This window comes from Lynx canadensis, chromosome B4 (assembly GCF_007474595.2).
Source record: "Lynx canadensis isolate LIC74 chromosome B4, mLynCan4.pri.v2, whole genome shotgun sequence".
Lineage (NCBI taxonomy): Eukaryota > Metazoa > Chordata > Mammalia > Carnivora > Felidae > Lynx > Lynx canadensis.
This window is the reverse complement of record NC_044309.1, coordinates 89327678-89355483: the sequence shown is the minus strand read 5'-3', so window position 1 is coordinate 89355483 and position 27806 is coordinate 89327678. Positions and strand designations below refer to the sequence as shown.

Here is a 27806-nt window from a genome sequence, read left to right as displayed (position 1 = left end):
CACTCATTTAATGAATGTCTCAGCATTATTTTCTTGTGCAAACTAAAACTGTTCTCGAACTTCCCAGAAAGCTAAAGACAGTCAACATTGCGAAGGCCGCCATCCATGGTTAAAGAGCCAAACCTAAAACACAAAAGAAAACAGGAAATCTCAGAAGATTCATTTATTTGGCCTGCAACATTTTAAAGAATATATAGGGTACTTTTCAGATGAATAAACTGTTATTTAAGAGTTTAAGCAACTGGGGCGCCTGGGTGGCTCAGTCGGTTAAGCAGCTGACTTCAGCTCAGGTCATGATCTCATGGTCCGTGAGTTCGAGCCCCGCGTCGGGCTCTGTGCTGACAGCTCAGAGCCTGGATGGAGCCTGTTTCAGATTCTGTGTCTCCCTCTCTCTGACCCTCCCCTGTTCATGCTCTGTCTCTCCCTGTCTCAAAAATAAGTAAAACGTTAAAAAAAAAAATTAAAAAAAAAAAAAAAGTTCAAGCAACTATGATGTCCCCAATTTTTACTGAAACACGGTGGTATTATTATAAATATGTGAAAAAATACCAATCAGTGGCTTGGGAGACTTCTTAGGAGAAAAGGCTGAGTGATGTGATCTAGAAAGTATTAGAAACAATTGGACGACTTCCTTTTGGTGGGGTGGGATTTAGAAAAGCGAAGATAAGGAGTTGGGAGTAGGTGTGACATACTTAACGGAGAGTAAATTATGTAAAGTTAAGTAAAGAGACCTTGCTACAATGGAATGTTATTTTGGGGACTAGTGGGAAATGAAGGTGAGTGAATAGGCTGGCCAGAGGATTATATCCTGTAATTTCAAGTACGAATTTACATTTGACCTTTTAGGTAAGAAGAGTTTAGGAATTGTTGGGCCAAAGGAGTGGCATGGCATGATTAGACCTTTGGCTATACTAGCCCATGACAGATGGGAAAGGCCTGGGCTTAGGAAGATAGATAATAGGTTATCACCACAGCTCACATGTGAGGAGGAAAGGGGGCCTGATGAGGCTGAGAGGGGGAAAATGGAAACATTTTGAAGGAAGATCACCAAACTAATGAAAGGCAATAAAAAACAGTTAGTGTCTAAAATGACGTATGTCACAGAAGCAGAAGGAAAGGTGGTTCCTTTGAATAGAATGAGGAAATAGGAGGGGAAACTGAGCTGGGAAGGGTGATATTATGTGATTTTTAGATATGAAAGAAATAAAGTGATAATGAGATACCCATGTGGAGACAGTGCTCAAGACCCGGATTCCATTATTAGTTCTGGCACTAATCCGTACATAGTCCTTTAACATTTAAGTTACGATTACACCATGTCATATCAACCATATTGTTACATAAACTTGCAAGTAAAACGGGAAAGTGACTTATGGGACTTGCTTTGGGCAGTGGGGATTCTATGTCATACGACATAAGAAAGTGAGTATAAAAGCTTGTTAAAAGCATTACTTAATAGTCTCTTCTCCTTGCTGATATTTAGCTAAGGTTGTAAAGAAACTAAATTGGGCACTAAAAAAAAAAAAAAAATTACTGTGTAATTGCTATAAATTAATACAAAAAAGATTTTAAAACCAACAGGCAATTCACACACACATATAAATTTGAATAAACAGGGGCGCCTGGGTGGCTCAGTTGGTTAAGCGTCCAACTCTTGGTTTGGGCTCAGGTCATGATCTCACAGTTCATGAGTCTGAGCCCTGAGTCAGGCTCAGTGCTGCTGGCGTGGAGCCTGCTTGGGATTCTATCTGCCCCTACCCCACATGCTCTCTCTCTCAAATATATATAACCTTAAAAAAAAAAAAAATTGGGGTGCCTGGGTGGCTCGGTTGGTTGAACGTCCAACTCTTGATTTCGGTTCAAGTAATGATCTGTTTCCTGAGTTCGAGCCCCATGTCAGGCTCAGTGCTGACAGTGCGGAGCATGCCTGGGTTCCTCTCTCTCCCTCTCTCCCACATGCATTCTATCTCTCTCAAAATAATAAAAAAATAAACAAAAAAGAAAAAATTAATACTTATAAAAATTTAAATGTGATGCCCTCTGACCCAGCAATTCCACATCTAGAAACATCTAGAAATTGATCCCTCAAATATTCTTTTTTTTTTTTTACTTAAAACTAAAAATAAAAATTTTTTAATGTTTTTATTTATTTGAGAGAGAGACAGGCAGAGTGCAAGCTGGAGAGGGGCAGAGAGAGAGGGAGACACAGAATCTGAAGCAGGCTCCAGGCTCTGAGCTGTCAGCACAGAGCCCGATGTGGGGCTCAAACTCGTGAACTGCGAGATCATGGCCTGAGCCGAAGTCTGATGGTCAACTGACTGAGCCGCCTAGGCACCCCTATTTAAACAATTTTTATTTATTTATTTTTTAAACTTTATTTATTTATTTTGGGAGAGACAGAGAGAGTGTGAATGGGGAAGGGGCAGAGAGAGAGAGAGACAGACAAAGAATCCCAAGCAGGTTCCGCACCATCAGTGCAGAACCCACGAACTGTGAGATCGTGATCTGAGCTGAAACCAAGAGTTGGACACTTCATTAACTGGGCCACCCAGGTACCCAAACAATTTTTTTAATATTTGTTTTTGGGAGAGAGAATGTGAGCAGGGGAGAGGCAGAGAGAGAGGGAGACAGCTGTGAAGCAGGCTCCACACTGTCAGCACAGAGCCCGAGGAGGGGCTTGAATCCACAAACTGCGAGATCATGAGTTGAGCCAACGTCAGACGCTCAACCGACTGAGCCACCCAGGTGCCCCTAAACAATTTTTTTTTACCAAAATTTATCTATTTTGAGAGAGTGAGCAAGCAGGGGAGGGTCAGAGAGAGGGAGAAAGAGAATCCCAAGCAGGCTCCTCACCGTCAGCACAGAGTCTGATGTGGGGCTTGAACCCACAAACTGCAAGATCATGACCCAAGCCGAAACCAAGAGTCAGACGTTCAAGTGACTGAGGCACTCCAATCTCTCAAATATTCTTACACAAGTGCATGAAGGTACACATACAAATAAGTTCACTGAAGCATGGTTTATAATTGTGAAAAATTAACACAACTTAAATGCCCAACAAATAGGACAGCCAAATAGATACGGCAGAGCCATACACTAGTCTGTTAGGCAGCTGCTGAAAATGAGAAAAAAGAAGCGCCTGACTAGCTCAGAGCATGCAACTCTTGATCTTGGGGTTTTGAGTTTGAGCCCTACATTGGGTGTAGAGATTACTTAAAAATAAAATCTTTATTTTTATTTAAAAAAAAATTTTTTTTTAACGTTTATTTATTTTTGAGACAGAGAGAGACAGAGCATGAACGGGCGAGGGTCAGAGAGAGGGAGACACAGAATCCAAAACAGGCTCCAGGCTCTGAGCTGTCAGCACAGAGCCTGATGCGGGGCTCGAACTCACGGACTGCGAGATCGTGACCCGAGCCGAAGTTGGCCGCTCAACCAACTGAGCCACCCAGGCGCCCCAAAAATAAAATCTTTAATGGGTGCCCTGGGTGGCTTCAGTTTGGTGTAGCATCTGACTCTTGATTTTGGCTCAGGTCATGATCTCAGGGTCGTGGGACTGAGCCCCACATCAGGCCCTGTGCTGAGCATGGAGCCTGCTTAAGATTCTCTCTCCCTCTCCCTCTGTCCCCCCTCTGCTTGCTCTCCCTAGCTCTCTAAAAAAGAAAGGAAGAAAGAAAGAAGAAAGAAAGAAAGAAAGAAAGAAAGAAAGAAAGAAAGAAAGAAAGAAAGAAAAGAAAAGAAAAGAAAAGAAAGAGAGAAAGAAAGAAAAGAAAGAAAGAAAGAAAGAAAGAAAACATAGAGCTATATATATGGACATGAAAAAGTACCGGTGATATAGTCTTAGATGAAAAAAGACTAAACCAGTATGAACAGAATGATCCCATTCACATAAAACGTACATGCACAACAAACTGTTAATAGTAATTACTTCTGCGAGGGTGGAAGGGGATCATGAGAAAAGGCAGGTAGAGCCTTTCATTTCCAAATTTTTACAATCATATATTGTAGGAAATCTTTATAGAATGTATTCTAAAAACTAATTCATTGAGAAAAAATTGATAGCTAAGTAAAATTAGTCAGAGAAAGACAAAAATCATATGACTTCACTCATATGAGGACTTTAAGAGACAAAACAGATGAACATAAGGGAAGGGAAACAAAAATAATATAATAAAACGGAGGGGGACAAAATGAAGAGACTCATAAATATGGAGAACAAACTGAGGGCTGCCGGAAGGGTTGTGGGAGGGAGGATGGGCTAAATGGGTAAGGGGCATTAAGAAATTTACTCCTGAAATCATTGCTTCACTATATACTAATTTGGATGTATATTAAAAAAAATAAAAAATAAAGTTAAATTATAAAAAATAAAATAAATATATATATGTATAAAAAAAAGAAAAAATTGATTAATACTACAGAAGTGAATAGGTCACCTGGCTGGCTCAGTGGGTAGAGCGTTCAACTTGACCCCAGGGTTTTGGGTTTAAACCCCACATAGGGTGTAGAGATTACTCAAAAAACAAAAAAAACTTGGGGCGCCTGGGTGGCACAGTCGGTTAAGCGTCCGACTTCAGCCAGGTCACGATCTCGCAGTCCGGGAGTTCGAGCCCCGCGTCAGGCTCTGGGCTGATGGCTCGGAGCCTGGAGCCTGTTTCCGATTCTGTGTCTCCCTCTCTCTGTGTCCCTCCCCCATTCATGCTCTGTCTCTCTCTGTCCCAAAAATAAATAAACCTTGAAAAAAAAAAAAAAAACAAAAAAAACAAAAAAAAAAAACAAAAAAAAAACAAATAAAACTTAAAAAAAACACACCAAAAAACAAGTGTCAGGGCATTTGGGTGGCTCAGTCAAAGTTGAGCGTCCAGATCCTGATTTCGGCTCAGGCTGTGATCCCAGGGTCATGGGATCAAGCCCTGCATTGGGCTCTGGGCTGAGTGTGGAGCTGCTTAAGATTTTCTCTCTCTTTCTCTCTCTTCTCTCCCCCTACTTGCGCTCTAAAATAAAAAATTAAAAAAAAAAAGAAATGTCAAATAACTTTCTGCACATAGCTAAAAAATCATGTGACTTTCTGACAATCTTTCCAAACTACAGGAAACTTTCTTTGGTCCTTTTATTTGCGAGAATAGTTCCAGGGGGGATAAGACTGTATGAGGAAATAGGAGGCTAGATTCCAGCTCCAGCTCACCTCTTAGGGTGTGAACTTCAGTACCTGTGAAACATGGATAGAGACTGTCTGCTTAGCTACTGTACGAGGCTGGAATGCATGCTGAGCAAGCTTACACAGTGTGAAAGTGCCCTGCAAGCATATAAAACGTCACACAAGTGTGAAGTACTTTTATTAGTATGCTGGGAATTAGAGAACATATCGATAAGCACGTAAGGGCTTCAAAGAGAAGGGTTCTTACTAGAAAGCCAAATATTCCTTAACTTCCCTGAGGAACTGGGACGAGGAAATAGCATTCAAAAGTGGGTTTACTGGCTCTGGGTGTTTTCCAATTCTCTCTCTCCCTGATCTATGAGGATTTTTTTTTTTAAGTTTTATTTAAGTAATCTCTACACCCAACGTGGGACTCAAACTCACGACCCCAAGATCAAGAGTCACATGCTCTTCTGCCTGAGCCAGCCAGGTGCCCCTCCCTGATCTATGAGGATATGTAGGAAAAGCTGATACCCAGCTCTCAAGGAACTGCATTTACAGAGGGCGCTCACCCGCACAGAGGTTTGCAGAGGGCTTGTAAGTTACAGAACACCAGAGCACCAGCATCTTATGAGCCACTCTTTCTTCCTTTTGAAAGATGTTGTTTTTAAGTAATCTCTTCACCTGGTGTCAGGCTCAAAATTACAACTCTGAGATCAAGAGTCACATGCTCTAAGCCAGCCAGGCAGGTGCCTCTTATAAGCCATTCTGATTCCAAAATTTAAACTTATGATTCTAATGAGAAAATGTATGAAAAATAATGTGCAAAAGATTTTCATTTTCACAAACTGACTCAAATAAGCAAATAATTCTATTAACCAGTGCTTCTAATAAAATGGAATCAATCACAGTTGACTTGTCTTTATCCAACCAACCTCAAGCACATTACAGGGCACCACGGAAATCGCAAAACATAAGGGTTCTTGACTTGATATCTATCCTTTTCCCACTACTTAACCTACTACTACAGACAGACAGGTACAAGTTTAGATCTATATGTGCTCTAGTGCACAGAAAACCACAGGGCACAGGAGCACCTGGGTGGCTCAGGTGGTTGAGTGTCCGACTTCGGCTCAGGTCATAAACTTATGGTTTATGAGTTTGAGCCCTGCGCCTGGCTGTGTGCTGACAGCTAGGAGCCTGGAGCCTGCTTCTGATTCTGTGTTCCCTCTCTCTCTCTGCCCCTCCCCTGCTCATGTTCCCTCTCTCTCTCTCTCTCTCAAAAATAAACAAACATAAAAACATTAAAAAAAAAAAAAAGAGAAAATCACAGAGCAGAATGGCATTTCCATTACTCACCTTTCTAAAATATGATTATTTTCAGCAAGTTCTTTAACCACTCCTTCCATCTCTTCCTTTAATTTCTTCATACTATACAAACAAAATAAGAATGTCTCGGCTCAAAAAAGTATGCAAATGTTTTAGAATTACACCATGTTTTAGTTCTCTTGACTGAAGTAAGCCATTAAATACATTAGCAAGTATAGTCACCACAAACACCAAAAATTTCAAAATAAAAGAGCAAGATCACAAACTGAAATAAAAATGAACAGAAACATAATAGTTACCAAATAATAAATTTCTTACCCAAGAGTCATTTCCACTAATGTATTAGAACATGGATAAATAGGGGTCATGGTATGTTTGATTCCACTGGAGGCTGCAAACATTTTTTGAGGCAAAGTTTCTTGTAACTAAAACATCGAAAAAAATTCACATCAATCACTGAACGAAGTACAAACTACAGATCTTACATCAAATGTTCCAGGTTTATTAAGCCCTTTATAGTTTTTAAATTTTAATTTCAAAACCATGAATGATACAGTACTTAAATGAATACTCTAAGAAAATCTTCTCTTTTCTTTTGAAAAAAAATTTTTTTAATGTTTTATTTATTTTGGAGAGAGAGGGAGACAGAGTGCGAGTGGGGGAGGGGCAGAGAGAGAGGGAGACACAGAATCCGAAGCAGGCTCCAGGCTGTGAGCTGTCAGCACAGAGCCAGATATGGGGCTCGAACTCACCAACTGTGAGACCATGACCTGAGCCCAAGTCTGATACTTAACCAGCTGAGCCACCCAGGAGCCCCTAAAGAAAACTTTTCTTATAGATAAAAGAATGTTCTAACATATGCTTTAAAATTTTTTTAAAAATATTTTATCATATGCTTTTAGGGGTGCCTGGGTGGCTCAGTCAGTTAAGTGTCTGACTTCGGCTCAGGTCATGATCTCACGGTTTGTGCGTTTGAGCCCCGCGTTGGGCTCTGTGCTGACAGCTTCGGATTCTGTATCTCCCTCTCTCTCTATCCCTCCCCGACTAGTGCTCTGTCTCTCTCTGTCTCTCAAAAATAAATAAATGTAAAAAAAAAAATTTTAAATATTTTATCATATGCTTTTAATCGTAAGACATCTAAGTTCTGAAAACTTGGCTCAAACACATATTACAAATGGGTAAACAGAACTGAATATAAGGCAATTTATGTCCTATTTCTCCCTTTTCAATCATTTCAAACTGAGAAGAAATACATTTTTTTTCCTAGTAGGAAAAAGAAGTTTTCTAGATACTTTTCATAGTCATACCTCATTTGTATAATCTTGATACTTCGACACTTCTTCTTCAATATCAAAACACTGATTAGTTAGTGATAATAACTGTTTCCTAAGATGAAGCATCTTTCTGAAAACCAAAAAGAATCAATAAGCAGTCTAATATCAATGTTACTTAAAAAATACAACATTCACTGAATTGTACATTGTGCAGTCAACCACAAAGCTTACTTACCTCATCCATTCTTCTGACTTATCCAAAAATGCCTCATATTTTTTAACACATTCGTCTGTAAAATGGGTCATAGCTTTTGTTGCATGGTAATACAGTTTTTGCCTATAATTTAGAAATAATCGAAGGTTTAAACCAATGTCACGATTTCTGCTTCAAATATTAAAAACTTTTCAAACATATAAAACTTATGTTTCTTAATAATGACTGTTATGGCTTTAGAATATTTATGGTAGAAAGCCAAAGGTTTCTAAAATCGACATTAAAGCAGCAGGAAGCAAAAGAGAAGGTTCATAAAGGAGAATGGTCACAAATACTTATTCAATGAAGTCAAGGTAAGAAAGTGGTTAAGCCTGGCCTTGTCTATGTTCTTCCTTATTTGTCCTTCTGCAATCAGAGCATGTGAAGCAGAAGACCACCTCCTTATTCTCCCTTCTCTTCAACCTCTCAATCAGGGACCAGACACATGGACCTCAAATATGTACATACACAGTAACAATTCTGTAAAGCTAAGATGAAAATGTATTTTTCATTGTAATTAATTTCAATTTTAAGAGGAATTATATTAATAACATAACCCTGAAAACAATTGTTAAACATAATATGGACACTTACTTATCAAATTTGTGGATCTGTTCTTCATTATAAGCTAGTCCTACAAATAAGAAATATTGCTTCTGTAAATGTAGAATCACAGAGTCATGCAAAAGTTTTTATCTTTTGAAATTATGACTTCAAAAAGGGCAAGAGGGTTTTCTTTTTAAGATTTTATCTTTAAGAAATCTCTACACCCAATGTGGGACTCACAACTGCAAGATCAAGAGTTGTATATTCCACTGACTAAGCCAGCCAGGCACCCCAAAAAGGCAGTTTAGAGTAGATGTCACAAACTCATGACTCATGGCTTAGATATGTAGCCCAAGGCTTTCATTTGATCTATACAGTGTCAACATCAAAAAAAAAAAAAAAAAAATGAACTGCCAACATTTAAAATCAGGACATTTTTTTCCTTTAAAAAAAAAAAGATTTATTTATGTGATCTCTATACCCGACGTGGGGCTTAAACCCATGACCCCAAGATCGAGAGTCACACACTCCAACAACTGAGCCAGCCAGGTGTCCCCAGGGTTTTTAATAAAATCTGTTACTTCCAGCTTCCCTTGAGAACAGGAAGATTGGGCAATGAATGTGGTGAATCTGAGTAGTGGCTCTCCTCTTTAGACGGGGTACTTCCTCTCCTGTCCTCCTGTCTCCAGTGGCCAATCATTTTCTTTTCTATGACTGGCCTCTAGAGATTTTGGAGTTCAGGACGCCTGATTTAAAATTTTCAAAAGATTGTTTTTAGGAATAATTTTTAGGATATTCAACCTCTTTCCCAACAGAATCAAGTCTCTGAAATAAATAACTTAAGGAACCACCCTCAGAAATATGCCAAATGAATTCAATTGAATTACAACTAGTAGAATTGATTCATTAGATTAACAAATGGCAAATTTTACTCACTACGTTCTGCTTTGTCTTTTTTGAACTGATAGTAAATCTCTGTGATGCAATTTAGCAGGACTTGTAGCTTTTCTACACTATATAAGAAAAAAAATCCAAGTAAATTATGTAAGTCAATGTGAAAAAGGACATTTAAGAATAAGAGCAGAAACTACCAATAAAGTTATATAACCTACTGTCTATCTTTTGGATGAGTGCCTTCTTGATGGGCCCACATGTCTGCCAACAATCCACCTGGAGATAATCTGCTTTCGATATCCTGAAGACTGGTTTCTATCGTTCCCTGAGAACTGGAAAGCTAAATAAAACCAGCGGGTTCAGATGCAGATCAGCAAAATACAGAAACAATAATCAGAATGCCATGAGATCATGACCCGAGCCAAGGCAGGCTGCTCAACTGACTGAGCCACCCAGGTGCCCTGCCCCCCCTTTTTAAGAATAATGTTTATTTATTTGAGACAGAGAGAGCAAGCAATCAAGTGAGCTGGGGAAGGGAAGAGAGAGAGAGAGGGAGAGAGAATCCCAAGCAGGCTCCACACTGTCAGGGTGAACTCATGAACAAGATCATGAGCTGAGCTGAAATCAAGAGCTAGACGCTTAACGACTTAAGCCACCCAGGCGCCCTGAGCATTATGGATTTTAAAGGGAGACTTGAGAGAGACTTTAGAGAGAAAAGGACTTAAAGCAAAGCAGGCACTTGGAAACATCATGAAGAACTTCATGTCAGTAAGGGAATTTAAATATTGTAAATAGTTCCCAAAGATGGGAAAAGGCTACCCCTTCTCTGGAAATCCTTTAGGTATATCATCTTTCTAGGAAAGCTGAGATCTAATCTGACCAGCAAAGGAATAGGTTATGAGCCAATGACTGTCATAATTGTGTAAATACTCACTCTCAACAATTTGGTGTGTATGTCTGAAATTTCACCTAACTCTGCTGCTTCTAGGTTGATCTTCATCAACTTTTCGTATCTGTATGAAAACAAGCATGGAAAAATTCAATGAGCATAATGAATATACAGATTTTTGAATATAAAGATTTTAAAAGATGTTTTATAAATTATACCTGAGTTTTTATTATCGTAACTATTTAAGAATAAAATATTGAATGCAAAGCCTACAAGCAACAGATTCCAAGAAAACTTGATGTCTCTGTAAAGAAGGAATTTTATATACTCCTACTTATAAATTTTTATACAAAATATAAAAGACAACTTAATTTCCAACAGTCTTACGCCATGATAATGGTCAAACTACTAGATTACAGATTGGAGGTCATACTGAATTCAATTATTGTATTTCTTCTGCAGTACAAATAATACAGCCTAGAAAGAGATAAGTCTAAAATATTGTTTCAAAACAGTCTCAGGGATAAGATTAATAAGTAAGAGTAAACTAAAAGTATAATCCCCAAATTCTACAACTACTAAAATACAGTTCTAGAATACCTCTTCCCGCTTCCTTTGTTGACTCTAGGTTCTATATTTTCCTATTCAGAGTGTCTGCTTTGCAAAATTAAAAACTGAGACGTTTCTGTCAGATTACCTCTTCCTTTGTAAGGGGAAGGAGAAATGCCGCCAAATGTTCACTTCGTACTGAGACAACTAAATAATTTTGGCTTTGTGAGGAAGTAACTCAATCGAAAGTGGTGTCTCGACTCAAACACTTGCACAGCATGTTCTACTACGCCGAGGATAACGACATAAGTGAATGTTTAACATTTTCACCACTATTAGTAAGGAAGTAATCTACTTACACTTTCACAGTTTTTTCAATGTTTCTGATGCAGAAATCCAGTGTGATCACAACTTCTGTCTTTTTGTGAACAGTTTCATTATAATCATCTTTAACTAATTCTCTAAAAAATAATAATACCCTCATTAGTTTACCTAAGGCATGATTTGTTTCCTCTTGTCCATCACTAATTACACTGCTGTTACTACTCTTCAGACAAGTTTATTAACAGTCTTATATTATGAAAGCCAATTCATTTTTGTCCCCCTTGGCCTGAGTCTCGCCAATTCACTTTTTATTACTGAAAGCATCTCTGTGACCCTTATACATATCTAGGGCACGGGCCATTAGTTACTACTTATTGGATTAACAGTTTAGAAATCTAAGGCATTAAAATTATATTAAACAGTGTAAACTAAACTACAATCATACAAATAAGCCATATGTGTTATGCTTTATACCACCAGAATTAATTTTTATTCCTCATAAATTATGATCTCTGAAGGAGGAGGATGACATAATTAATAATAAAACTGGAGGGCTTTTGGTCTACATTAAGGGTCAACAAACTAAGGCCTGATGTTTGCTTTTGCTAAGAATGATACTTATATTTTTAAAGGCTGTAAAAAATAAATAAATAAATAAGAGACCTTGTATGGCCCACAAAGTCTAAAATATTTACTAACTGGCAATCCCTATCAAAATACCAGCAAGCATTCTTCACAGACCTGGAACAAACAATCCTAAAATTTGTATGGAACCAGAAAAGACCCCATACAGCCAAAGCAATCCTGAAAAAGAAAATCAAAGCTGGAGGCATCACAATTCTGGACTTCAAGCTGTAATCATCAAGACAGTATGGTACTGGCACAAAAGCAGACACATAGATCAATGCAACAGAATAGAGAACCCAGAAATAGACCCACAAACGTATGGCCAGCTAATCTTTGACAAAGCAGGAAAGAATATCCAGTGGAAAAAAGTCTCTTCAGCAAATGGTGCTGGGAAAACTGGGCAGCGACATGCAGAAGAATGAACCTGGATCACTTTCTTACACCATACACAAAAATAAACTCAAAATGTATGAAAGACCTCAATGTAAGGCAGGAAACCATCAAAATCCTAGAGGACAAAACAGGCAACAACCTCTTTGACCTCAACCACAGCAACTTCTTACTTGACATGTCACCCAGAGGCAAGGGAAACAAAAGTGAAAATGAACTATTGGGACCTCATCAAGATAAGACGCTTCTGCACAGAGAAACAATCAGCAAAACTAAAAGGCAACTGATGGAATGGGAGAAGATATTTGCAAATGACATATCAGATAAAGGGTTAGTATCCAAAATCTATAAAGAACTTATCAAACTCAACACCCAAAAAACAAATAATCCAGTGAAGAAATGGGCCAAAGACATGAATAGACACTTTTCCAAAGAAGACATCCAGATGGCCAACCGACACATGAAAAAATGCTCAACATCACTCATCATCAGGGAAATACAAATCAAAACCACAATGAGATACCACCTCACGCCTGTCAGAATGGCTAAAATTAACGACTCAGGCAACACGAATATTGGTGAGGATGCATAGAAAGATGATCTCTTTTGCATTGTTGGTGGGAACACAAACTGGTGCAGCCACTCTGGAAAACAGTATGGAGGTTCCTCAAATAATTAAAAATAGAACTACCCTCTTACCCAGCAATTGCACTACAGTACAGAAAGAGCCCAAATGTCCATCAATAGATGAATGGATAAAAGAGATATGGTATATATATATACAACGGAGTACTACTCGGCAATCAAAAGAATGAAATCTTGTCATTTGCAGCAATGTGGATGGAACTAGAGTGTATTATGCTAAGCAAAATAAGTCAGAGAAAGATAAGTATCTTATGATTTCACTCATATGAGGACTTTAAGATACAAAACAGGTGAACATAAGGGAAGGGAAGCAAAAATAACGTAAAAACAGAGAGGAAGATAAACCATAAGAGACTCCTAAATACAGAGCACAAGTTGAAGGTTGGTGGTGGGGTGTTGGGTGGAAGAAGTGCTGAGGGGGAACTGGGCATTAAGGAGGACTCTGGGATGAGCACTAGATGTTATTAAGTGATTAATCACTAAATTCTATTCCTAAAAAAATATATTTTGATTAAAAAAAATTAACAACAAAGGAGGATGAGAGACAGGAGCTCAAGTTCATAGACCATCAGAAGCTTTCTTTGGTCACTCTCTGTCTCTTTGGATCCTTTTAATTTTGGTTAATTAGCAGGGCAAATATCCCCCATAGTTAGCAGCAGAGAGCTGTATTTCTAATACAAAACTGTCGTGTTTGAAACATGGAATAGATACAGATTTCAAATAAAGTCCTTTATTGGTGAAAAAAAAAAAAAAGGAAAAAAAATTACCAACTGAAAAAGCTTGCCAGCAGTGGTCTACATTAAAAACCATTTTCGGGGTGCCTGGGTGGCTCAGTCGGTTAAGCATCCGGCTTCAGCTCAGGTCATGCATGATCTCACAGCTTGTGGGTTTGAGCCCCACATCGGGCTCTGTGCTGACAGTTCAGAGCCTGGAACCTGCTTCGGATTCTGTGTCTCCCTCTCTCTCTCTGCCCCGCCCCTGCTCACACTCACTCTCTCTCTCTCTCTCAAAAAATAAACATTAAAAAAAATTTTTTAAATAAAAAAATTAAAAAAAAAAAACAAAACCCATTTTCAAAAAAAACCCCAAACCAAAAACCAAAGCAAAACAAAAAACTATTTTCTCATGACTTATTAAACTAAAAGTTAATAGGTAAAAGGAATAAAAGCTTCACGGAGCAGTGACTGTGGTACATAACAAGAACAAGAGAACATGAGAGCTGTTAGTTACAATACCACAAAAGTAAATGGAGTCAACACTCAGATTTTTCCAGAAATTATTTAGTAAAAACAGAAAGCCTTCTTAATGGAAAGAGAAAAGCATAGGCTTATAAGCTGGATATGTGAACACCTAAAAAAAAAAAACCCATAAATTTATGAATTTAACAAAAAAAAGTGTCATTCTTTTTGCTTCTTAAAGCACCAGCAGGATGAGAATGATGACATGCTTTCGTAAGATGGGAAGGATAGGCGTGAGGGAGGTACATATAAACTGTCACAAGCACTAGGCCAAAGGGCATTATGATCCCAGGGAACACGAGGCCATTGCTGTGTGTGTATAAAATTCAAAAGCCTTAAATGATGGTGTACAGAAACTAGAGGCATGATGTTCAAGAGAGACCATTTATTCTCCATTTCTATCAGATGGAAAGAACATCTACAAATCATGAAAAGTAAAAAAAAAAAAAAAGGGGGGGGGCAAATCATATTCATCCACAAAATATTTCTTAGGTCACTTTCAGGAAAGATAATACTTAATTAATCAATATTCTGAGCCAGAGTAACTATATTAACATGATTTACTTAAAAAAAAAAACAAAACAAAAAACAGCTCTTATTGCTTGTCAAGGTGAGTTTGTACTCCACTGTATAATTTCATTTATATGAAGTGTCTCGAATAGGCAAATCTATATAGACAGAAAGCATATGAGACTTGCCTGGGGCTAGAATTCTAGAACAAGTCCAGACTATCTTGGATTACAACAATGCCAAAGGCCACCCACCAAGAGAGTGAAATGACAGCTGAGTCAAGTCCTTGGAAAAAGAATTCATTTACCATCACCTGTACGTACAGTGTGGCATAAGTTTTAAAATTCAGATACTATTTGTCCTATGTATCTCACAAGCTGCTGCAGGAATCAAATAAAAAAATAGTTGCTAAATGTTTTGTACACCAAGTGTGAAACAAATGTATTGTAATATTACAGAAGGGGTGCCTGGCTGGCTCAGTAGGTGGAGCATGTGACTTTGGATCTTGCGGTAGTGAGTTCGAGCCCTACACTGGGTGTAGAGATGACTTAAAAATAAAATCTTTAGGAATGAGCCTGGGTGGCTCAGTCAGTCGAGCATGTGACTCTTGACTGCACCTCAGGTCATGGTCTCACATGGTCTCACAGGATGGAGCCCTGTGCTGGGCTCTGCACAGAGCATGGAGCCAGGTTGGGATTCTCTCTCTCCCTTTCTCTCTCTCCCTCTGCCCCCTCTCCTGCTCCCATTCTGTCTCTCTCTTTCTCTCAAAAAAATAAAATTAAAAAAGGAAAGATAAAATCTTTAAAAACCAAACCAAACCAAACAGTAAAAAACCCCAAGCACTTGATGCTTCTTAGTCTGAAGAGGTAAAGTATCAATGATGGAGTGGTTACCACTCATTTTCAAATTTCAGTCTATTACTTACATCAACCATCGTATCCCCTTTCGCATTAATTCCTGATAAAGCAGCAAGGTACTGGCAATTTTACAAGCATAACATACAACTCCTGTTATTGCCTAATGAAGAAACACAAATGTCAGTATTTGGTGCAAATTGTGGTACAGGATAAGAAAAACTTTTACATAAACATTTTCAAGCTTATATATTTTTATCAGGTTAATTTAAAAACACAAACTACCAATTTCTAAAAGCTAAGGACAGATACAATAAATATTTCAGCCTTAACATGATAATGTTAAACACGTTCTGTCTCAATAGAGAAAATTTTCTTAGGAATTTAACAAAAGATATAAGGAAGAAAGAGGGGTGCCCAGGTGGCTCAGTCAGTTAAGCGTCTGACTTCGGCTTGGGACATGGTCTCTCATGGTCTGTGGGTTTGAGCCCTGCATTGAGCTCTGTGCTAACAGCTCAGAGCCTGGAGCCTGCTTTGGATTCTGGGTCCCCGCCTCTCTCTCTTTGCTCCTCCCCCACTCATGCTCTGTCTCATTCTGTCTCTCAAAATTAAATGTTAAAAAAAAAATTAACAAAAAAGAACAAAATAATCTGCATTGGGTAACAATTTTTTTTTGAACATTATATTTTTGAGAGACAGACAGGGATGAGCATGAGCCAGGGAGGAGCAGAGAGAATGGGAGACACAGAATCTGAAGCAGGCTCCAGGCTCCGAGCTGTCAGCACAGAGCCCGATGCAGGGCTCAAACTCACAAACTACGAGATCATGACCTGAGCCTAAGTCGGACACTTAACCGACTGAGCCACCCAGGCGCCCCTGCAATGGATAACAACTTAAATGAATAAGTTCCTAAAATCATATAGGCGTATGTAAAGATAATACATTTTATTGCTTCCATTGTTGATAAGATAATTTTAATTCAGATGTTTACATAGTAACTTAATTAAACACTAACCTTAGCCATGCTAGCATCCCCATCTAAATCGTAACGTGGATGTACTTTAGGAAGGGAAACTGAAATATGAAGTAAAAAAATTAAAATCAGAAATAAAGTATCTTGAATAAATTACTATAGCTTTTATACAGCAATCTCTAAATTAAACATTAACATCTACATTACCCCCAAATTAAACATTAGTAACAAAACTCTTTTATGTTCTTTTCCTGGTTAAAAAAAAATCACTTGAAGCAAAAATGCTCATTCCTTAACAACTAAGAAATTACCAGAAATATTTCTAAGGAGTTTAGTTCTTTTCTTAGATATATTCCAATACAACACAAGCTCAATGCTTCTCTTTAAATCTAAATCAAATCCCAAAGATCCAACAGAAAAGTAAAAATCTGGGTAATTTTTTTTTTTCACCAGTACAATTAATAATTTAAGATTCCAAAATGTAGATCTAATTTTTCATAGATTCCAAAGCCTGACAAAGTGTCCTATTCACAGTGGACACAAAAAATATTGGCTCAAACTTGTGATACAAAAGGTTATTTTGAATGTTAGTAAAATACTAAAAGCAGAGAGCTACAGTAAAGCATACATGACAAACTACCATTTTATGACACAAAATATTTAAGGTCAAATTATGTTCCTACAAGGCTTTTCAATTTTATTACTAGTCTCATTCAACTTATTTACAAAATTTTTAAGTTTATGAAAATTCTACATTACTGTCTTCATCAATCAACTTTATGAAGATGCCAATCATTTTTACAGGCCATTTTTTTTTTTAACGGCTATGAACAACACTAGAAAAATTCCAACTTACTTTTCTCATATATCAATCCTATGGTACTCAGAGGTTCCCGACTCACTACAAAGATGGGATTTTCCTCAGTAGTTTTAGGAAAATGCTGTGCCAGTCTTCCAGGTTCTATAACTAAACGTCGTCCTTCATATATAAGTTCTTGATTTGAAGAAATAATTTTGGTTTGTTTATATACCAGTTCATGAAATACAGTAGCACTGTGTGAGAAAAATGCAAAGGGACAACATTACTGGGATGGAGTAAGAAATAAATCTGTGTGTGTGTGGGGGGGGGGGAAGGAGGTACAACATTTTTTTCTAAGAGATACTTCAGATCACGATTTCTTTCTAAGAGATACTTCAGATCACGGCAGGTCTATAGAAACACTGTTTTGTTGATGTGGATACTATAATGTCTATTAAACTGAAAATTGCACAGACCTGTCTATGCAGTAATCCATTCTAGAATACTTTTATGTCTGAACACCTATACTGAATATGTATAAGATACAGGATTCTTCATGTTGAATAATGGGGAGCCAACATAACACAGCACTTTAGAGCAAGGACTCTGGATCAGAATACATGGGTTCAAATTCCAGTTATACTGACTTGCGGAAATACCTTAAGTTACTTAACACCTCTATGCTGTTTCCTCATCTATAAAACACAAGCGATAGTACCCACCTCACAGAGCTGTTGTGAGGATTAAATGACAAAGAACTCACAGTGGTATCTGTGACGTGACTATAAATATTTGTTGAATGAATTAATATAACCAGGTATTTTCAAAATGATGTTTTAGGGGAAAAAGTAGATTCTCCCTAAACAGATCTATGCAATCAAAGAGACATTTCAGTGGAAAGGCTGTGATCTGGCTTAGGCTTGGGTGGGCTTTTTAATGTTCACATATGTTCTTAAAATGAAATAGTTGCCAACACCTAACTCTGACACAGATTTATTCACGCTATTACATAACAAAATAAAGATGAATAATACACATTTAATCTAATTTTATATTAATATTTTATTCATTATATTGTATTCTTTTATGTTTATATTAACAGTATATTATACATATTACATATTAGTACCTAAAATATTACTTTATCTAATTAATTTTATTCCTGAATACATTAATTGCCAGTAAAGGTTTTATAAGATATCAGAACTGCTATTTGACTCTTGTCAAAACAGACATTAAGGCACACAGAATGGGTGTAATGTTTTTTCCCCTTCATTTTATTTTTATTTTATTTTTTTCAGTACAAAAGGTGTTTTTATTATAGCACAGGGACAGGACCCGAGGGCAGAAAGAGCTGCCCCCTTCATTTTAATTTTTTTTTTTTTAACGTTTATTTATTTTTGAGACAGAGAGAGGCAGAGCATGATCAGGGGAGGGGCAGAGAGAGAGGGAGACACAGAATCTGAAACAGGCTCCAGGCTCTGAGCTGTCAGCACAGAGCCCGACGCGGGGCTCGAACTCACGGACCGTGAGATCATGACCTGAGCCGAAGTCGGACGCTTAACCGACCGAGCCACCCAGGCGCCCCGTGCCCTCTTCATTTTAAAAAACATTTGAGGTCACTGTAGACTGACATGCAGTTGTAAGAAATAATACAAAGTGATACCATATACCCTTCACCCAGTGTCCCCCAATGGTAACATCCTGCATATATTATTATACTATATGAATAGTATATGTATCCTATCCAGGATATGGATACTGATATAATCCACCTATGATATTCAGATTTCCTTAGCTTTACATGTGTGAGTGTATTTAGTTAAATGCAGTTCTATCACATAGGTAGATTTTTTTTATAATATAGGTACAATGTGTTTTTGTTTAGGTAAAACAAATGATTACTTCTCCAGCACCTAATAAGGGGTTTATGCCACATATGCAAATAATAACTACACTAGCTATATTTAAGACTTACGCTTTAATGTTTTTTAAATGATAGGATACTACTCGTAATTTTTTTTTTCTTTTTTCTTTTTTCTTTTTTTTTTTTGTAAGTTGGCTCTATGCCCAACATGGGGCTTGAACTCAGGGTTGCATGGTCTACTGACTCAGCCAGGTGACCCTGACCATAATACTCTTAATAAAACCCAGCCCATTTATGGATTTGTGGATGTTATTTGTGGTTATGTGATTATGTAAGAGAGAAGGCATAGAAACAAAAATAGTCTTGTAAAAGTTGCAGTTTAAGAACAAGCTAATTTACCTGTATATTTTATAAAAGTAGAAAATTGATCTTTTTACTCCAAAAATAAGCAAAAAAGAGTTTAGTAAACACTCAAACATAATTTCCCATCCAAGTACTAACCAGGCTCAAACATAATTTCCTAAGTGAGAAGTGGGTAGGTACCTTTAGAGAAGCTGAGACATCTTTTCCTTTTCCTCTTCTAATTTAGGAAGATAATTACAAAACAAAACAAAACATTATGATACAGGATGAAAATATAAAGAGGTACTTACGTATTGTAGCTATGAATATAAATCTTATGGGCTGTCATTTGTTGCAGTGAAAAAACATGAATTATCATCCGATGAAGTATATCACTAGTTTCTGCAAAAAACTGGTCAAAACCCCAACACTTTTCCTGATCTGCCTCAAGGATGTTTGCAAGAACAGGGGTAAGTAGAACTTGAAGACCCCTAAAATAGTATTGAAAAAGTTACTTGAAGAGTGAATGTTACATTCTGTCCAGATACAAAATCATAATATTTACCAACAAATCAAAGGAATTGCTATTACTTAATTTAAGATTTAAAAAAATCTGCCAACTTTTCAGAATGTCAGGTAACCTTGGTTTAAAATTACTTGTCAATGGATCAGGAGTTAAGGTATTTTTTAAAAAGTTTGTTTGTTTGTTTGTTTATTTAGAGAGAGAGAGAGAGAGAATGAATATTCCAAGCAGGCTCTGTGCCACCAGCACAGAGCCTGATGTGGGGCTCAAATTCACAAACTGTGAGATCATAACCGGAGCCTAAACCAAGAGTCTGACGTTTAACCAACTGAGCCACCCAGGTGCCCCTGGGGTTATGGTATTTTTATGTTAACTTATCTTTTATTGATTATTCTCTTTGATTCGTCCCTTCCCAAGTTTTCTCATTTTTCCAAACACAATCTATATATGCGATCATGACCTAAGCTGAAATCAAGAGTCAGATGCTTAACTGACTGAGCCATCCAGGGCCCCCCCCTCCACCTTTTTAAAAAAGTTTATTTATTTATTTTGAGAGAAAGAGAGAGAGAATGGGGAGGAGCAGAGAGAGAGGGGAGGGGAGAGAGAATCTTAAGCAAGCTCTGTGCTCTGTGCATTTAGCAGGGCTTGAATGCAACGAACCGTGAGCATGACCTGAGCCAAAATCAAGAGTTAGATGCTTACCTGATTGAGCCACCTAGGCGCCCCAGGTCAGGCATCCCTTTAATGTCTATTTGTCCATCTACTTATCTAATCAATCTATCAATCTATTTATTTATTTATTTTTGAGAGAAAGTGCACGGCCTGAGCTGGGAAGGGGCAGAGGGAGAAGTGGACAGAGGATCCAAAGCGGGAACTGTTTCCACAGCAGAGAGCCTGATGTGAGGCTCAAACTCAAGAACTACGAAATTCAGACACTTAACTAACTGAGCCACCCAGGCACCTCTAATGTCCTTTTAATATGCCTCTCCAATATATAATTTTTTTAAGTCTACTTATTTTTGAGAGACAGAGACAGAGAGAGCAAGCAGGGGCAGGGGGGTGGGGCACACAGAGAAACAAGGAGAAAATCCCAAGCAAGCTCCTTGCTGTTAGTGCAGAGCCTGATTTGGGGCTCGATTTCCGAAACCATGGGATCACGAACTGAACCAAAATCAAGAATTGGAAGCTTAACCAACTGAGCCACCCAGGGTGTCCCTCAAATATATAATTTTTAATGCTGAATTTATATGCCTTTTGTAGTATACTGCTATTTTTTTTGAAGTATACTTCTTCAGTAAGTAAAATTAATGTAATCATCTGACAATCAACTAGTGCCAATTCAACTAGAGATAATCTTTGACTAGTAGGCTTAGGTTTTTTTTTTTAAAGTTTTAAAAATGTTTTTATTTATTTTTGAGACAGAGAGAGACACAGCAGAGCAGGGGAGGGGCAGAGAGAGAGGGAGACACAGAATCTGAAGCAGGCTCCAGGCTCTGAGCTGTCAGCACAGAGCCCGACGCGGGGCTTGAACTCACATACTGAGATCATGACCTGAGCTGAAGTCAGATGCTTAACCAACTGAGCCTCCCAGGCGCCCCTTGTAGGCTTAGATTAAAAAAAAAAAAAAGAAAGAAAGAAAGAAAAAAAAAAATGGAAGGACCTTTTTTCTTTCTCATGCTTTCAATGAATTACACAATATATTCAAATAGACTCTCAATTACGGATAATTTCAAATAGTTTTAAAATATATTCTTGGGGCGCCTGGGTGGCTCAGTCGGTTAAACATCCAACTTCAGCTCAGGTCATGATCTCATGCATGGGTTCGAGCCCCGCATAGGGCTCTGCGCTGACAGCCTGGAGCCTGCTTCAGATTCTGTCTCCCTTTCTCTCTCAGCCTCTCCCCTACTTATGCTCTCTCTCTCTCAAAAATTAAAAATAAACATTAAAAAAAAAGTAAAAAAAAATACATTCTTGACTATATAGCAGACACTGGAAAAAATCTTTGTTAAGAGTTTTTAAAGTAGGTAGTGGAGATCTTATTTTTTTTTTATTTTGGACAGAGAGAAAGAGAGTGCACATACAAGCGGGAGAAGGGGGCAGATGGCAGGGAGAGGAGTGGAGGGAGAGAGAATCTTAAGCAGGCTTCATGTTCAGCATGGAGACTAACACACATGGCCTAGAGCCATGACCTGAGCTGAAATCAAGAGTCGAATGTTCAACCGACTGAGTTGCTCAGGTGCCCTAGTAGTGGATATTTTAAGTTTTGACTAACAGGTATCTATTCTCCCTCCTTTTGTAAGAGAATCCATACCTCTCCTCTACTATCTCCCTGTGCAGAGATGGGCATGACAGCCAGGTATGGTTATTATGATTAGTTGGAGGTGAGCAGGTGATAGCATGCAGGTTAGTGAAGTGAGAATCAACCTAGAAGTCTTCGCTCAAACTATCAGGCAAGAAAGTCTGTCTTCCCATTGGGCTTTCAAAGCTTTGAGAGTGTGAGTCTGGGAATGGTAGCAGCCACCTTGTGGCTGACCTAAAGTAAAAACAAATCAGACAGAAGCAGACCTGAATAATTTGAAGAGACCAAGTCTTGACGACACAGTCTGAGTCCAAGGATTCAGCTGGGCTTTGAGTCACATACATATGTATACTTTTAATTACAAGGCCAATCTATATCCTTCTTTACTTAAACCAGCTGACTTAGGTTTTTCTCCCTTGTTATCAGTCTTGGCTAATACATATAAGAAGCGATGGTTATCTTTTTATAGTTGCTTTATTTTTGATAGTTGTTTTCAATGCTGATTTGTAGTACTTGAAGTCCTTACTTTAAAAAAAAACCCTGTAAGATTATATAATATGCTTTCTGTTACCTAAGCAATTTATATCAAAGAATTTATAACTCGGTATGCTCAAGACTAATTAGCAGGTTAAGACCTGCTACCCTCCTGAAATATGTAATCTACAGTTCAGATTGTCAAATTACTGATTCTAAGTTTCAGCAATTATTAAAAAGCCAGTGTTCACTTCCTGACCCCTTTACATTTTATGTTTTGCCTGAGATTCCAAAAATGAGTATTTTCTAAATCAAAAGTTAACACAAATCACTATGACAATATGAAATTTCTGTTCCCAAATGAAATGAATGTCTCTTCATAATGCTGGCTGCATGACCCAATTTTGTTTTGGAGACTTCTTTAAACAACACACAAAAATGAAACTGTCAGAATAGTTTTCAAAAATGATTTTAGAATTAGAACTCTTAGTTTAAATGAGTTTCGCAGACATTGAAATATAAATTATAGGTGATATTTTATTAGCTTATGATATAGATGATTTAAATAATATTCAATATTTAAAATATTAAATATTTAAATTCTTTCATTTTTTTAAATGTAGAAAATCATACAAAAAGCACCCACAAATTATAATAGGTAGTTAAGCCAGTAAATCATAACCTGTATTACTTGTGGATTATATAACTGCCATACTCAGGAAAAATGGAAGTTAATTCAATAATCAGAAATTCTATTCTTTCTTCTTTCTCACTCTTTCTTTTTTTTTTTTTTTTTAAATTTTTTTTAACGTTTATTTATCTTTGAGACAGAGAGAGACAGAGCATGAACAGGGGGAAGGGCAGAGAGAGAGGGAAACACAGAATCCGAAACAGGCTCCAGGTTCTGAACTGTCAGCACAGAGCCCGACGCGGGCATGATCTCACGGTCCGTGAGATCATGACCTGAGCCGAAGTCGGACGCTTAACCGACCAAGCCACCCAGGCGCCCCTCACTCTCTTTCTTTCTGAGAGAAAGAGTGTGCATGCATGCATGAGCAGCAGAAGGGCAGAGAGGGAGGGAGAGACAGAATCCCAAGTAGGCCCCACACTGTCAGTGTGGAGCTTGATGCAAGGCTTGATCTTATGAACTATGAGATCATGACCTGAGCCAAAATCAAGAGATGGACGCTTAATTGACTGAGCCACCCAGGAGCCCCAGGAATCAGAAATTCTGAATATTGATGAGTGTTTTGGCTTTATTTCCAGAGTAAAATCTAAAATAATTTACTCTCTACTTTTCATTTCTTTCTCCTTAAATTTTTCTTTGTGATAACAGAATTCATGTCTGACAATAATAATGTTTTCTGAGTTCTGGCTACTAAGTTAAAAAAGACCCATCTGAACATTTGGAATGCTGAAAAATGTAGTAGAAAACTATTAATTCTTACCTTTTCAATAATATGAGTACTTTTTAAAAATGAAGATAATACTAAATTTCTCGAGTGTTTGGGGCACCTGGGTGGCTCAGTAGGTTAAGTGTCCACTCTTGCTTCCAGCTCTGTTATGATCTCAGGGTCATGAGATCGAGCCTCACATCAGGCTCTGTATTGAGCACAGAGCCTGCTTAAGATTCTCTCTCTCTCTCTCTCTCTCTCTCTCTCTCTGCCTCTGCCCCTCTCTGCCACTCACTCTCTCTCTCCAAAATAAAAAAATTAAACAAAACTAAATAACTTCTTGAGGGTTTGCTTTTTAGAACTCTAGTTATTCCTATTTGTATCACCATTTGTGGTCCATCAATATGGACGATCAATATAAAAGATACAAAGTTCACTAAGCTGGATTCCTACACTGGACAGAATTCTAAGACTAATGATTAGCAATCCTGAAAATGTATGCCTTCTGCCCTAACAGACCTCTGGCAAAATTATGCATATAGATCAGAATCCATCTTTACATTGCCACGAAGACTAAAATCACCTATCAAAGCACATCTAAAACATAGTAAAATCTTAAAACAACAACAACAACATACAAACAAAAAAACCCCAAACCAAACTACACTTAAGTATCTGTGACTTTACTCATCGAAGATCCCAAACACCAAAGTGCAAAAAAAGAAGAGCTGCATACACCACACTGACCGAGAAAGACTGCAAGAAATAGGCATGTCTCCACTCCAGTCGATGGGTCCATTTTCTGCTTTCTGTACTCCAGATATTGCACCAGAAGGCTTTCCAGTAATTATTTTATACCTTGGGAGGAATAGATGGAGAATAAATTAAGCAGTTCCTCATTGCAGAGCCTATCAATGGGCTTTGCAAAAATATTTCCTCAGTTGCACCTACAATTATCTACTAGACGAAACTTTGTGATTGATGTTCACAGGATCCATAAAACAAAATACTTTGAATCTGACTGACTGAAGTAGAATAGTGGTTGTACGATTATTTTATATATGCCATAATTAATTTTCATTGGGATCTCAGAGTGCCATATAACAGCAGCTTGATGTTCACAACAAAAATATTAACTTTTTCCATCTGAAAAAATCGAGCAAACACAAAAAAAGTTATGTTACAGAATATCTCTAGGCCATTAAAATCCCTTTTACCCAAATTATCCACAGGCAGTCAATTGGACTGTGAAATTACTGCAGAATGAACAACAGCCTGATTTTTTTTTAAAGAAGACAAAACTATACACAGCATAGTATCAGAAAGATTCTTTGCATATTGAAAAAATATATACACATACAGGAATAGGTGTACCAAAATTAAAAGCCAAATTGAATTGATCCTTGAGGTAGGTGATAAAAATAAAGATGACCGGAAGAAAGAGATGGATGGGGAAGCAAAAGAATACTATAAAAGATGCAGCAAGTCAATAAAAGCAGCCTCTTAGGTTTCAGCACTTTCCTAAACAAAACCTGAGAGTGAGGGAGAAATAAAAGTTCATGCCTTCTGGAATACTTTCATCCAGGTGAAAATGTGAAACCTAATATAGCTGTCTTCGATGAATTTATAGATATTATTTTGGGCATAATTTTTTGTTTGTTTAACGTCTACATAAATGTGCTCTGAGAAAAATCATTTTTTTCTCTAAAAAGTACAACAAACCAGTAGTACCACTGATTTGGATCACTTGCCTCTTTCCTAAAGAGGCAGCTGGGGTGTCTGCCTTAACAGAGTTTTCACAGAAGAAGGAAATTAATGTGAAAAATAAGGTACATTCACATGAGAAAGGTCTGACTCTGGAGGAGTAAGTAGAGATATGTGAGTTTCATGCAAGAAAAAAGAAATGAATAGAATGAAACAGAATCCTTAAAGGAGTGCTTAACATTCTTAGAAAAGCTTTACTAATGTTGATAAGATCCATATAAAGTACATTGACAACATGTAAATGAGACACTGAGGGGGCAACACAGCTATAATGTGAGGCAGATGCATCCTTGATAGTAAAACAGGTGTTATTACTACTTCAAGCACCTCTCAACGTCATTATCGGTGTTCCCCAAAACCAGAGTTTCCGTGCATAAAGAAAGAAAAACTCTTCTAATGGTGTATCTGTGCACATGATGACAAAGTTATCAGGTATTTCTAGTTGCTGATGGGTCACATGTTTCCTTTATTAGGGAGCATCAATGCTTTATTTAATTCCATTTTTAGGACAGCAAGAATGCCTCAAATGCTTTAAAATGTATGTACGACAATAAAACATGGTAAACTGTCAGGCACAACTTATGTTCAATGAGAAAAACATGAATTTACTCTCAGCCTTCATTAATGAAGAGATTTTACAAAATGGACGATGCTGCAAAGCAGGCTCAAAATGATGTTACACCAAAATCATCACTATAGTAATGGATGTCTTCTTCCCATGAAGAGGTGCTCTGTCCTTGCTTAAAACAGGTAGATATCCAGGTTTTAGCAAAAGTCATTATATCAGCTGGTTTTACCTCCTGAAATCAACAAACAGAAAAATATGCTTCTCCCTCAATTTCCTTTGATGAGATTAAAGAGTGTATTTTTACAGTTGTGATTATTTAAGTCGGTTTGCTTACAAAAGGCCTGGTCAAATATAAAGGTCTGAGGGAAAAGGTAAGATTTAAAGAATGATCGGATACACTGGGCTGTCAGTGAGTTACTGTCCCCAAACATTCTCTAAACAACATTCATAACCTCGTAAGTTTATGTGTACGTGCACTGGCTATTTCTCAGGAAGCAAGTTCATTCGCTAATTTCTCTCACAATAAAAAGGTGTGTGGTCAGTGTACAGATGTTATATAATAAATTTCACATCTAGAATTCCATCTCTTTTTCCTCCATTATTTGGTTTACAACAGTGATTTTACACACAGCAACTATTTTCTAATAATTATGGCAAAACATAAAGGTATAATGTACTAGTAAAATGCATTCAGTCTTTGGACTGAAACCACAACATTAGAAAAAAATTTGATAGTATATTAAATGTTATTTTTGAAGTGGTAAAAGAAATTCAGATCAGTTCAGGGTAAAAATTTTATTTCTTTTACATCTGGTAATGGTTCTGGTACTCCACAGAAGTACAATTTTTTTCAGTTACATAAAAGAAAATCCCTGATAAGTAGTACACAAAAAGAAATAACATATATAACATTTCTGAAATATAATCCAGAAAGCAGTGTATTTTTAATGATGGGCCAAAGACTGGATGCCATTTACACTTTGTACATAAGATATTTTAAACACAATAAGAAAAATTATGCCTATGCACTTTATAAGGCTGCACTCTTATTCAAAACCAAATAGCTTAAAATATCAGAAATGATGGCTAAATCAATTTTCATTAGCATATACCTCTAACATATGACAAAACAAAATAAAGCAAAAATACACTTTAAAAATTATTTCTAATTTTAGATGGAGAAATCACTTACATCACTTCCTTATTCCTACGTGGCCCTTCAAATGGTCTGAACGGCAGTGATCCAGTAGCTGCATGGTAAAACGTTACCCCAATGCTCCAAAGATCAACTGTTGCTCCATATTTCTTCTGATGATCTTTTCTTAGCACTGCTCTCTCATACAT

At 37.4% G+C, this 27806-nt stretch overlaps 1 protein-coding gene across 1 annotated transcript; it reads right to left on the bottom strand.

Annotated features, from left to right (window-relative positions):
• LOC115519255 (serine/threonine-protein kinase TBK1) lies at positions 1-27806 on the bottom strand. Its single transcript, XM_030323119.1, has 16 exons — positions 27655-27806; positions 24878-24988; positions 19752-19931; positions 17289-17485; positions 16475-16533; positions 15531-15622; positions 11231-11332; positions 10368-10446; positions 9652-9773; positions 9476-9552; positions 8588-8627; positions 7976-8077; positions 7774-7870; positions 6785-6891; positions 6497-6568; positions 1-123 (listed from the first exon to the last, which is right to left on the bottom strand). The coding sequence occupies exons 1-16, from the start codon at positions 27804-27806 to the stop codon at positions 72-74; spliced, it is 1641 nt and encodes a 546-aa protein (XP_030178979.1). The 3' UTR covers positions 1-71.